This window comes from Vulpes lagopus, chromosome 12 (genome assembly GCF_018345385.1).
Source record: "Vulpes lagopus strain Blue_001 chromosome 12, ASM1834538v1, whole genome shotgun sequence".
Lineage (NCBI taxonomy): Eukaryota > Metazoa > Chordata > Mammalia > Carnivora > Canidae > Vulpes > Vulpes lagopus.
In genome coordinates, this window is record NC_054835.1 from 50,733,478 (window position 1) to 50,746,554 (window position 13,077).

At 39.9% G+C, this 13,077-nt stretch overlaps 1 protein-coding gene across 11 annotated transcripts in view; it reads right to left on the reverse strand.

Annotated features, from left to right (window-relative positions):
* The window catches only part of LOC121472802 (formin-like protein 18), a 166,041-nt gene that overhangs the window by 152,249 nt on the left and 715 nt on the right, over nucleotides 1-13,077 (reverse strand). Inside the window, exon 2 of one of the 11 annotated variants that reach the window (XM_041724234.1) lies at nucleotides 614-1,114. The exons of 9 other annotated variants lie outside the window; for them this stretch is intronic. In XM_041724234.1, the coding sequence (XP_041580168.1) occupies nucleotides 1,059-1,114 (56 nt within the window). In that variant the 3' untranslated portion in view covers nucleotides 614-1,058. Of the gene's footprint in view, nucleotides 1-613; nucleotides 1,115-12,429; nucleotides 12,911-13,077 lie in introns of those variants that run through there. One more of the 11 variants, XM_041724232.1, reaches the window with a different exon arrangement.

Here is a 13,077-nt window from a genome sequence, read left to right on the forward strand (position 1 = left end):
GGAAACAAGTCTTGATGACGTTGTACTTCTCTGTTCCTTGAAGGAATTGACCAGTATTTGCCTTCTGTGAGGCAGGGTTGGTAAAAGGTGCACGTTGAATTATGTTTAAAATGTGCATTCTGGTTTTTATTTTTTCTCGTGAAACCCAGGGAGGAAATTACCCCTAGCCTCACCAGTGAACTTATATTGATTTAGAACTATTTCTGCATTCGCTCATTTAACAGCTAAAGAACAAGAGATTATATAAATGACTTAGTTGTGCTTCTAGACAGATATAATATTTTTTTTCCCTAATGAGTACAGAAATATGATTGCAAAGTCTGTGTGAACTGGAAGAGCATTTAACCAGTATTCTTTGTAGTTACCTCAGCAAATGAAAGATCAAAATGCTGTCTTGGTCTTACTAAAGAAGACAAACTTTTATTTATTTATTTATTTATTTATTTATTTATTTATTTATTTATGATAGGCACACAGTGAGAGAGAGAGAGAGGCAGAGACATAGGCAGAGGGAGAAGCAGGTTCCATGCACTGGGATTCTGACGTGGGATTCGATCCCGGGTCTCCAGGATCGTGCCCTGGGCCAAAGGCAGGCGCTAAACTGCTGCGCCACCCAGGGATCCCCAGGAGACAAACTTCTAATAAAAAAGGAATGGCATCTTCATTTTAGTCTTAAAATTATACGGTGTATTATGTTTTTTTCTTTATTATGAAATAGTAAATATTTGGAGAAAAATGAGAAAATGCCAATACACAGATACAAGAAAATAAAAATAGGTCATTGTTAAATTTTATATCGGGAGGCACCCAGCATATGGTCTGCAGAGAGCCCATCTCCAGATATTTTTACATGTAAGAGAAGTAGGCCTATATTTTTTGATATATTGATATTCTGAATTTTTCTATTGCAGGAACTCCAACAAATCTGAATTGCATAACAATTTTGACCTATTTTGTTTATCACGGATTATTTTGCATTATATCATATTTTTTAAATATATGCATTTAAACTATTACTTATCTTGATTCTTGGTTTTTTGTTTTTATTTTTGCAATTCTTAAAGTTCATACTTGAGGTGTGTAGTGCCTTCTTTACCACATCCAAATCCTAGTGCTGAAGACAAATATAGAAAGAGGTTTAGATTCGGAAACTGATTTAAACTTAAAGATTTTCTTTTCTCAAAGAAATGGAATCATATGATACAATCTGCATTCAAAATTCAGAGTCCTTAAACATTTTCCAGGATGCAATTTCTTTTTTCTAATATAATATATTTTCTTCTATTATTTATTTTTAAGATATTTTTCAATCACTAAATACTCTAATATGCAACACTTAATGATTGCTAATGAGATCAAATTCAACATTTGTTGAGTTGAAGCAACTCAAAGTGAAATACTTGTCTGATGGTTTCACAGACTCTCCGGTCCCTTATGTATCTGTGAGCATAAAACAGGCTATCTATGGATTTGTAAAAATCAATCTCCATAGAATCAATTTTGACATTTACTAATTTTTAAATTATTTATATTATTTTTTAAAAGATTTTTTAAATACATTTGAGAGACATTGAGAGTGAAAGAGAGTCTAGAGGGAGAGGCAGAGGCAGAGGGAGAATCAGACTTCCCACTGAGCAGGGAGCCTGATGCAGGACTCGATCCCAGGACCTGGAGATTATGACCTGAGCTGAAGGCAGACACTTAACCAACTGAGCCACCCAAGTGCTCCTAAGGATTTATATTAAGAGTAACCTTAATTTTATTTTGTGAGCCCACTTGAAAGACACTTAATTTTGACAAGTAAGTGAATTCGATCAAAATATCGAATAAACTAAATATTAGTTTAAACAGAAAATACTTATTGTTTGAATACACATTTTATAATCCATATATAGCTAATCCTAAAAATAAACCTATGAGCATTTTCTTTCCTTTTTAACAAGGAGGTGCCCACAGTTAAATAAATGCTACAATTAAATGTATTCAGTCTGCTAGTAGGAGAGCTGAGGAATGGCTTTTACACCCTTCTTACTCCACTTGGCTTAATGCCCATAGCAGTATTTTGGATCAGTGGTCAGCAAACTTTTTCTGTAACGGGCCAGAGAGTCAGTATTCTAGGGTTTGTGGGCCACATATGGCCTCTGTGTCTTCTGCTCGACTTTGTTGTTATAGCACAAAGGCAGTAGTCATAGACAATCTGTAAGCAAATGAGCATGGCTATGTTCCAACTGCAACTTTACTAATGAATGTAGAAATCTGAATTTTATAAAATATTCAAGTGTGACAAAATATTATTATTTTTTATTTTTTTCCCCAACATTTAAGAAATGTAAATCATTCTTAGCTCAGGAGCTATATAGATGGTGAGCCAGATTTGGCCTGTGGGCTGCAGCTTGCAGATCCCCTGGTCCAGAACAGTCAGTGGAAAGGGTGACCTCCTTGATTTAAAATCTCAGGAAGTCCCTGATTTCAGAAGAAAAGTTTTCATTTTCTATGGGTCTTGTAATAGAGGGACATTTGCATATGATGTATCAATCATATATCTTTGCTCTGGTTCGTTTTCTTGATGTACATACTCTCCCATCAAAATCCTCAATCCTGTATTGTTTTCATGAACAAAATAAAGGGCATTTTAAAATAAAATTCTACCCAAGGAGGGGAGCCTGGGTGGCTCAGTCAGTTGAGCATCTGCCTTCTGCTCAGGTCATGATCCCAGGTTCCTGGGATGGAGCCCCGCAACACTCATGGCATTGGGCTCTCTGCTCAGCAGGGAGCCTGCTTCTCCCTCTCCTTCTATTTATTGCTCCACCTGCTTCTGCTTGCTCGCACACTCTCTCTCTCTGTCAAATAAATGAATAAAATCTTTAAAAAAATTCTACAAGGAATCAAGTTTTTTGAAAAAATTGATATTTAGGGGGAAAAAATCTCCCAGTGATGCTATCTCAAAATGTCTCATTTGTTTTCTTCCCAGGTTGTTACATTTTTCATTGTAATTGAGCCCTTCATTAGGTTCTTCTAACAATTTACTGTATGAAAAACTGCTCAAGACCACCTCTTCCAGATATGTTCCCATCTAGATATTTGAGTTCCATTGCCAAGAAGCATCATAAAGGTTTTCCTCGAGACATTTGTGTACAAATCCCAAAGAAGGAGGAGGAGAGGGGAGGAAGAGAACAGAGTGACATGGAGAGGACCTGGCCCAAGCAGCTGCTGCTGGCCCCTCTAGTATCCGGGGGCTCCACAGGCAAACACAAGGCCACCCAGATGCAGCCATGGCCAAGTGCAAAAGTGCAACATCTCCCATCAGTGTGACAACTGATGTCCCTGCCTTCCAGCTGATGGAAAATTCCTGGAGAGAGGGAAAAAAGGAAAGGAGCCTGTTGGGATGGGGGAGCGGAGGGGTTGAGTTAGGGATCTGAGTGGTGCAGGTTAGTTCCGCCCACTTTCAATCACCCTGGACCCCCTATAGAGAGCTCAGGTAGAGAAGCTTCCACCGCAGGGTGAGGACCCAGAGGACTGCAGCATGTAGCTCATTCACTCTTTGGAGCATTTGATCTCAGATATCTCTAAAGGAAAGAAAACAAATGCATGCTCCCTGTTTTTCTCCAGGACCATTTTTTTGTTTGTTTGTTTTGTTTTTAAACTTAAGCCACTGCTGTGGCTTTTCTCTGCTCAGGATTCTTTTTGAAGCCAAGTCCTTTGGCTGTTGAAACCATGCATCTTCCTCACAGTTAGGTTAAGATCAGGACAAAACAGTCCTAATTCTAGAACGTGTCAGCCAGAATCAGACCATCACAAACCAATCACCCAAGGCTGCTCCCTGCTCCCAATACTTGAGATTATTTTTCCATGAGGTAATGAACCTTTTAGATCCTCTTGAAAGAAAAATCACCAGCAAGTACATCTCTCTGCCTAGAGATCCTTGCGAACCAGAAAGTTGTTGAAAAGGTTTTTCAGACCAGAAGCATTAGTTATGGATGTTGTCATTGTTGTTCCTTGCAAGGAAGAGAATAAAAGTGTAATCATACTAGGTCATGTGTAAGTTTATGCTGTTTTTACTGGCTCTTAACCCTTTTCCTTCCAGGAATTGTTAAGTTCCTTTGCAGTGATAGATCAGTTCTTGGGTACATTCTCACCAAGGGTGACCGTTTGACGGTAAGGTCCCTCAGTAGACCAACAGAATAGAAGTCGGGTCACATAACGGACTCCCTGGAAATTACGTAAGAGAAATAAATACCCTGGTATTTGCCCAGAGAGGAAATTAGGAAATTCACTTCGAGCATGAACTCATAGACTCTCTCAAACTCTCCTGTGAGAAAAAGTCTTCTTGGTCTGAGGGGGTCTTCAGTGGAGTTGGGGGGAGGCTTGTAGGAGAGACCTCCAGGCCCTATGTTGCTTGCAACAGGGCTGCAGGGCAGGCTGCCTTCCTTGCGGTGGAGACTCCGAAGAGGGTTCAGGAGACAGGAGAAAGGACAGGACACCTGTCTGTGATGGGAAGAGGGGGGTGGGTTCCTTTTTTCCCCTGTTCTTTCTTTCATTTTTTGGGTTTTGTGTCATGGCCTTCAAGTCAATTTACAGAGAAATGCTTGTGGAAAAAAAAAAAAAAACAATTTCAAAAACGGTTTTTATATTTTATTTTTATTTTATGCCGACTGGACTATTTTGCCTGCAGGGTATGGGTTGGTTTTATATTAAGTGTGCTTGATGCTTTTCCGGCAAGTTGCTTTGATAGGCTGTGCTTTTGTAATGGAGCCTGTGGAGCTGGAATCATGCAGATCCTGAACTGCATTTCCGAAGATGAATCAAATGCTGAATAATGCTAATAATATAATTATAAGTGCTCTGCCTGGATCACTGGCTATGTCTGAGTCCCCTTTTCTTGTAGGATTTGAAATAACGTGTGGATCGTGGAGAGGAAAAATGAGCCAAGGCGAGCAATGCATGAGGAAAGAAGATAGAACAAAGAAAAGAGTGAATTAATATCTGTGCTTAATTCACTTAGGGAAGAGCACCGATTCATTGTGAGCCCAGGATTAAGGAGACTTGCAGACGTTTCCATTATACTGCCTGGATTTTGACATTATGGATACGGCACTGGTGACAAAGTCTTTTGTGCTAAATGATGCTTTGACCAAGTAGATGTTCAGATAATCTCTGCCAGGACGTACAAATCACACTTTTACCGTGTGCTGCTCCAAGGGAAGAACTGCTTATGTTATGTGTACTTAGCTAGCATTTTGCAGAAAGATTAAAGCGGTGTAGCCTCAGAGCTTTATAGATTATTCTATTTTTGGAAAATACTGACAGAGTCACCACTATCTGATTTGAAAGTTTCATATTTTAATGCATCAGAAATATGTGTGCAATGGGTGAGTAGATAATGTTTTAAATTGCAAATTGTAAAATATGAGCGAACTCTTAAACACCATAACATCAGAATCGTGAAAGCAAGTTGCCGAGAAATTGGAGACTCAAAGCTGACTACAGCTCTTTTGTCACAACTAAGTAACTACAAATCAAACTTGAACCATCTTCAACGTCTTGTGAGGTTTTCAGATATGACACCATGAGGTCAAGAGATAGAACTCTGTGTGCGTGTGCATTTTCACTTTTATGCACTTTGAGTTTGCTTTGTGCCAACTAATTTATTAGGTACATCCCTTCTTTCTTAATCCACTACTAAGGAGGCACTATATTTTTATATAAAATTAATAGGCATTAAGAACAATAGCTTTGGGTTTTAACCGTTGCCCAAGCGGGAAATACATCATTAGTTTTCAAGGATTTTTCTTTTTGGAAAGCATTACTGCATGTGTCAACACGTATAAGTGGTTTAATATCAGTTAGTTGGAAAGCTAGCTCTCTTAGTTGGTTTTTTTTCCAAGTTGACTTCACAGGTACAGTAAGGGGTCTTTGTATTTCAGTTTACATGCAGGAAGATGACAATGAGGTGACAAGAAGGCATTATTTATAGCATCTGTTCCTGGCCTGCTAAAATTTGGCAATTCAGTTATGCCAACCATATAAAGGGATAGATTTAGCATAAATACAAGTCTTAAAATGACATCTTCTTTGCTGACAAGAAGATCAGAAGCTGCAACACTGTGACCACCGTGACAGAATTTAAGTCTGTGAAATAAATTCAGAGTTTCTCTGTTGCTAATCATAGAAACAATTTTCTGGAATGCTTCTTTACAGCGATCATTCCTTTGAATTTCTTTAACATTTAGAATGGACTGGATGAAGCTCAGATCCAAGTGGAGGAGAAGAAATATCTGGATTTGATCCTAATCAGTACATTAAAATACCCAAGTAAGCACCTATAAAATGGGCACTAACATAACTTGGGTTTTCTTTTTAATAATCATATAATGTTATTAATGCTATTTTTCCTGTTATCATGAGTCATTAGTGTTATCGGTGACAATGAGGTATAGCATTTTATTTCTGCATAGTTATAACACAAGTTGTTTGTCTGTAATTTATACACAAGGCTTTGAATGTGAAAAGATAAATTTACCAAGGACCAATGAAGGCTCTTATACCTGCAGAACTCAAGTCAATGAAGGAGGAAACCATCAGTCATCTCCTCTGATACTGACCAAATTTATTTTGAAAATGGAAGAGAGTCTCTCACAGTGAAGCCTAAGAATTAAGTCAAACATTTGGAAGTAAGGTCTTGTATGAGGAGTGCTGGGCCAAATTTTATATATTACAGTCAGCGTAGGAATAATTTGGGGGGGGGGGAGGATTAGTCACTGGCTGTGAAAATTATCAGCCTTATTCTATGATTTCTAGATTTGTCTGAGCACAGATGTCATGAAAAGTTGTTCCCTGCAGAAAGCAGAGGAAGGAATGAGCAGGCTTAGAGGCTGTATCAACAGCTTCCACTCACATGAGGAGCTTCCCTGTGACAGAATTTCTCTATTTCCTTATAAATTAAAATTGGGATTTGGGAAATCATATGAAGAGAAATCCAGAAGCCAAGATCACATGGGAGGACTCCAGCCAGAGGCAACGGAGAGAGAAATGACAATCAGATCAGTGTCCTAACAGTCCTGCTCACATCTTTTAGCCTTGCATTCACTCATCTGCAGATTGCCCCCTGTCTAAAGAATAGAGTGTCACTCCTCCTGCTTGTCTAAAAAGTCTAAAATCTGGCCCAAATTTGATGTTCAGTCCTAAAATCCCTTTATTCATGAATGTATTCAAATGCTGACCATCACCGGCAAAATCCACTCTGCTTTTCTCCCTCTAACACCAACCCATACTTCGACACAGCTATAAAATGTTCCCAAACTCCTCAGATACTTACCTCTTTGTTTATGATTTTCGCACTTAAGCAGCCACTGCAACAGATTGCTATGTTATTTAAAGGCTTATTACATATAAATATCTCTTGAATACATCTTACTCCCCCAATTAAGTTATTCTATTTATTAACCTCATCATCATTAGTAGCAGCAAGAGCTAGTGTAAATAATTCCACCGCCTAAGTGTTCATTATGTAGCAAGCATTTTTTTATTGTATTATTTCTAATCCCTATAACAGGCTTTTACAGCTAGCTGGATCAATGTCACAAACACATATCAGGCTGACCCAAAGCCCAAACTCTCCCCACTGTGCAATGCCATCACCACTGTCAAGGTCACATAACTTAGAACATCCTTGCAATTCAGTGCATCAGGATTTCACTTGAAAGAAGGCAACAAAAAAAAAAAAAAAAGTTTCAGGAGATCACACCCTTTGACCTAGTAATTCCACATTTGGAAACCTAACAAAACAGTAGGAGATGAAGATAAACAATCTACAAAAGGAGTTAATGTATCTTTATACAAATATAAAACAAAAATGAATAGAAAGGTATCAGAATAGGTGATGATTCATCAAAGCTTGGCTCAAAAATACATATAAACATTAAGACATACGCCTTCAAATGAATTTTAATTGCATGACAAATATAAAAGGTACAGTACTCATGTATCAAAAAGTATGGCACAATTGATCCTAAAAGTATAAAAAATATATAAAGATAAAAAAATAGAAACAAAAAGATAGGAAAAAGGGAAGAAATACACCAAAGTATTCACAATGGTGGGGATATGGATTTATTTTCTGTGTTTACCTACATTTTTTAATGTTTATCTTATGCATTTTCCATAGTTGCTTTGACAATAAAAAAAAAAAGACCTACATACACATACTCAACACTTGAAAGACCACACACACAAATTGTTAAAGCCGATATGCCAAACCCTAGACATGAGGGTATGTACCCTCTCTTTCAAAAGTAACATGACAAAATAAAATAACATGACAATATCATTGACATTACTCAAAATATGTTTTCCACATTCTTTGTATCTTGTGGCATATTCCTGAAATGCCTACAGCAGTGACTAACTTTGGTTGTCTGAAGTTGTTTGCTGTTATTGTTAGTTCTGGAAAAAGTCAAGTTGCAGGCATCTTATGGCAGGGTTACCTGACCTAAGCAGCTGCCATCCACTTTAAAAGAGAATGAACGGAGACTTTAGTTTAGGCTCATTACGTCTAAGGGAGCTAATGTGCCACAGACAACACAGATGAAATGGTCATCATCATCATCATCGTGTTAAGAGCCATGGTAATGGGGGTCTGGATGAATAAAGCATTTTCAGAATGTAATTGTCTCACCCACACAAAATACGTAAGGTCTTCCAGAGCATGACAGAAGAGTAATTTGCTAAATAATAATTCAGCTGCTCTGGAAGTATGAATGAAAAAAAGAATGATCCCACTTATTACTGTTGCTTTTAACATATTTGATGGAAAACAAAGATCATAGTAATGGACACAGTAAGTACTTAGATGATTCCTGAATAAATGGCTGCATGATTTTGTTGTACATGTACATATAAATATATGCATATTTGCAGACACAAAGTTACCTCCCTTACCCAGAGGTCTTCCTCAACTACTTAGTGCACAGTAAATGCAAGGACTAAACCATTTAAATGCTCTGAGAAGCTAAAATAGATGTCAGAAATCCATATCCTGAAGCTTCTTTACCCAAAAAAGGAAACTGACCAAAAAGCAAGGTAACTCCAAATTTGGCATCTGCTCATACTATTTCAAAAATATATAGCCACCTTAAGCCCTTTAGATTACATTTGCTTTCACTTCACGTACATTTTAAAGCAACCTTGGTTATATAATTTCTCAGTACAGTGCAGATTAGAATCAACAAATTAGACAGAGCATGGTGACAGCCTGATATATTTGGCAGAAGCAAAAATGAGAAGTGAAGGCTGTCATTGGTGAAGAAGAGAGAGAAAGCAAACAGACGACTTAAATAAGCTTAGTTTCTGGTCATTTAATGTTGAAGACATTACTCTTAGCGTACCCGGACAGTCCTCCTCTCTTGCAGGTAAAAATGAAATAGCTCGTGTTTATTATAATGATACGGAGTCTCTGTGCAAAAGTCGTAGTATACTCAAAAATCCTGTTGCTTTCATTCCACCCTGCATTTACTGACATTTATTCAGACTGATGTATTTCTTTGGCTGTGTGCAAGGCAATGGAGGTATAAAGATAAAAAAGACATGGCAGTGGATTCTGAAAAGCTCACTATTGGTCGGTGCAAAAAACATAGGGAGCCATAGCTGTGATAGCACGAGAGGAACAAAACATGCTATACTTGAGAGAGATACGGAGTGTTCCAGGGGCAATCGGATAGAGCTCGAGGATGCATACAGTATATTAGAGAAGATAATTCCCACCGCAAAGAAATACCAATTAGCCAGAAGAAGCTCTCATGCGATATGCTGCATTCCCAGGTATGCCAGAAAAATAAGGCATCATCACTGCACTGTGTGTTACAGTGGTAACGAATGACCAATAAAGCCCACTGCTCTAGAAGAAACGGTGTCTGTGTAGGCAGAGACGTGCAGCATTCTTAGAAGCAGCTTCTAATTTATACACACGATTACATGTATATAGACAGATCTGGGAGCCTAACAGGTGTTTTTGGGACATAAACTGCATGAAGAGGCAATCCTGTCTTCTGGCACACTCTTAGCATCCTTAACACAACTCATTATCCCTACACGGTAATGCGTCATCCATAGTAAGTAAACCCTCCATTCTAAACTCGCCCATAAATTCTAGTTGGTTTCACTCCTCAGAAACGCTCCAGGAATTTTTTGGTTTTTTTTTTCCCTTGCATGATCGACTTTAGCACTTCAATCATAGGCTGCCTTATTCTGTCATTTGGCCATTTGATTTCACTTGTGCATTGCTTGTCTTCTCAATGAGAGATTGTGAATTCTCAGAGGGAAGGAATGGTTTCACCCAGGGCTCTTAAGTCTCCCATATCACTCAGCAAACAGTTCAGGTACAAAGTATTTACTCGACAAATACATTTATTAAATTTCATATGAACATTAAATCTTACCAGTACTGGAAGTGAAACTGCCAAGGCTGCTGTCCCATTGGTAAGATTACGTTCAGCGCCTTAAAATACCATAGCCCATGGCTGGTCCTCATTGCCGCAGACTGCAGACTCATCCTGCCTGCCCTTTCAATTCATCTGACATTGATTTATTATTTATTGCTATTAGTTATTACTGTGAAGATTAGTAAGGGGTTCTTAATAGCAAGCAGTTGCAAATGACAGGAGATTTTCATTTCTCATCACTGTAAAATCGGACTGCCTATATGGTTGATGGAAGTCTGAAAATATATCTAATTGCTAGAGATATTTATATAAGTGCAAAGGAAAGACTTGTGCTGCTGGTGGAGGAATCACCTTCTGCGTCACACAACCATTCATAATCTGACTGCAGATCTAGATTGTGACTAATATTTGGCTCTAATGTTATAGGTGGTTACTGTGGAGGGAACCAGTAAGAGCACAACTGTCATTTCCTTGGAAAAATTTAATCCACAGATGGATCCCAACACCCAACTGCATTGGTGTCCAAAACTAATGGGGATTTTTGCTAAATAAGGACTGATTCAGCCAAAAAAGAGAGACTCTGACTAGAGAAATCTGTATCATGCATCACTCCCAAAAGTACTGAATGCTTTGGAACACTAGAATTTTCCTAATAGGGGCATAATGAAAAGTCACTTATTAATTAAAATGCACATTTCATTTTTTTCCCTTTATAACCCGAAGCAGTGGAGTTAATCAATGCTATCATGCATTTACAAAGTTTCATTTACTCACAAAACCTAATCCTTCATGTTTCCTAATTGAGCTAAGCAATTAAGGCAAAACTTCTATCCAGGCTGAGAAGCTGCTTATTGCAATAACCAATATTTCTCTAACTTTCTACTTCAAGAAATAAGCATTGCTGCAGATCAGCCCATGGTGGGTAGGAGGGATGTTGATAAGAAAGATTAGGATATATATATATTTATCTGCCCCCTGCCATAACTAAATTTACAAGACCAACCTTCATCTTGTAACTTATCTTTTCTTTAAAGATTTAAAGATTCTTCTATTATATGAAACTATTTCGGCCTATGGCGCATTCAGCTTATTTAGAGCAAAACATTACAATAAAACAATTTCAATCCACCTTCCAGAGAAATGGCAGCCCTTTCTGGATGACTGATTTTCAAAAAGAGCTCATTACCTGGAAACAAGAACGCGGCCTCTCTGAATTCACGTGGTTTGGAAAATTCTTAGCCATCTATAGATGCACGGATTGATTCACCATAAAAGAAGAGAACATAAAGTGATGAATTTCCTCTTTCCATTTAGGCCCAATATGTGTTAAGGGATTACACGGACCTCTCCCACCTGTTTCTGAGAAGAAATCCATGCAGAAACACATTTCAGAAGAAGCCCACTGGGGCAAGAGTGAGATGTTACTCATTCTCCTTCCTTTGACTACATAGAATCAGCGTGGCTGTCTCCACGCTTTTAGGTCTGGGCTACAGCCTGGGTTGCTATCCATCCATCTATTTTGCAGAGTCAACTCAAGTTGTCCAAAAGTAATGCATTCCTTAATAACTATTAAAGAAGACAGACTTCCCCCCAGACCCCCCACCCCCTCCCCAGGCCCCTGTAAGTGTGAGGCATTATTCCCACATGCGGGGTTTTTAAAGGCAAGACGGCTACAGGGCTCGGCGTGCTGGATAATCTCAGCAAGTGCAACGGAAGAGCGATAGGTCTGGCTCTCGGAGCAGACTCACCGCATGCACAACTTGCTCAACACTTAATTTCAGGCTCTCGCTCAGCGCGCTCGCTAAGGCAGGGTTAAGCACGCATCTGCAAAACCCAGCGCATCTCACCAGCACCTCCTAGGGGCCATGTGAGGGTATGGGGCTAGGAAGTGGGTACCCGCGCAGACCTTCCTTCAATTGTCGGTTTCACCTCCCCTACACACCACACACACACACACACCACCCCCAGTCTGTGCCGCCCCGAATACGAGCCAGACTGGCCTAAGCAGCTTGGCGACTCCAGGCCGCCTTTCAGAGGTTTGCACAAACTGCACGAAAAGACGCATTTGCTCGCTTGGGGGAAACAAGCATTGCACACACACGCAGGAATCTCCAACTCTGCCTAAGGAGGACTCCTAAAGCACCCTGCGTCCCTTCAGAGCAGAAGCTGGGTCATGACACCACCGTACTCAGAGGTATATGCACGCACTGCACCTGCACACGACAGACACACACGGACACACACGCATCGATCCGCAAAGTTGCAGGCTGCAGACGCGGTCCACACTGAAGTCGACATAGGTTTTCGGGAAAGGGTCTGCATGCTCTTGCCTGGTTGCTGGGAATGAGGGCTGGGAGGCGCTGATGCGAGGGCAGAGTGTCTGTAGGAGTTGCTGTTCCGGGGAATTCATTACGCTAATTGCTCTGGTTTTAGATCAGGAGAGCGCTGCCGGGCGGCGGTGGAGCAAGAAGAGGCTGAGGGCGGACAGTGCGAGAAGGGGAACGAGTCGTTCACCCTCCAGGGAAGTCTAAGCGGGCCAGAGCGCCAAGCGGGTTTGCATCAGTTGCAACAGTTGCGCGCGTCCGCATCCAGCCGGGGGCTGCGCGCCGCTCCCGGGTCCCGGGTCCCGGGTCCCTCCACC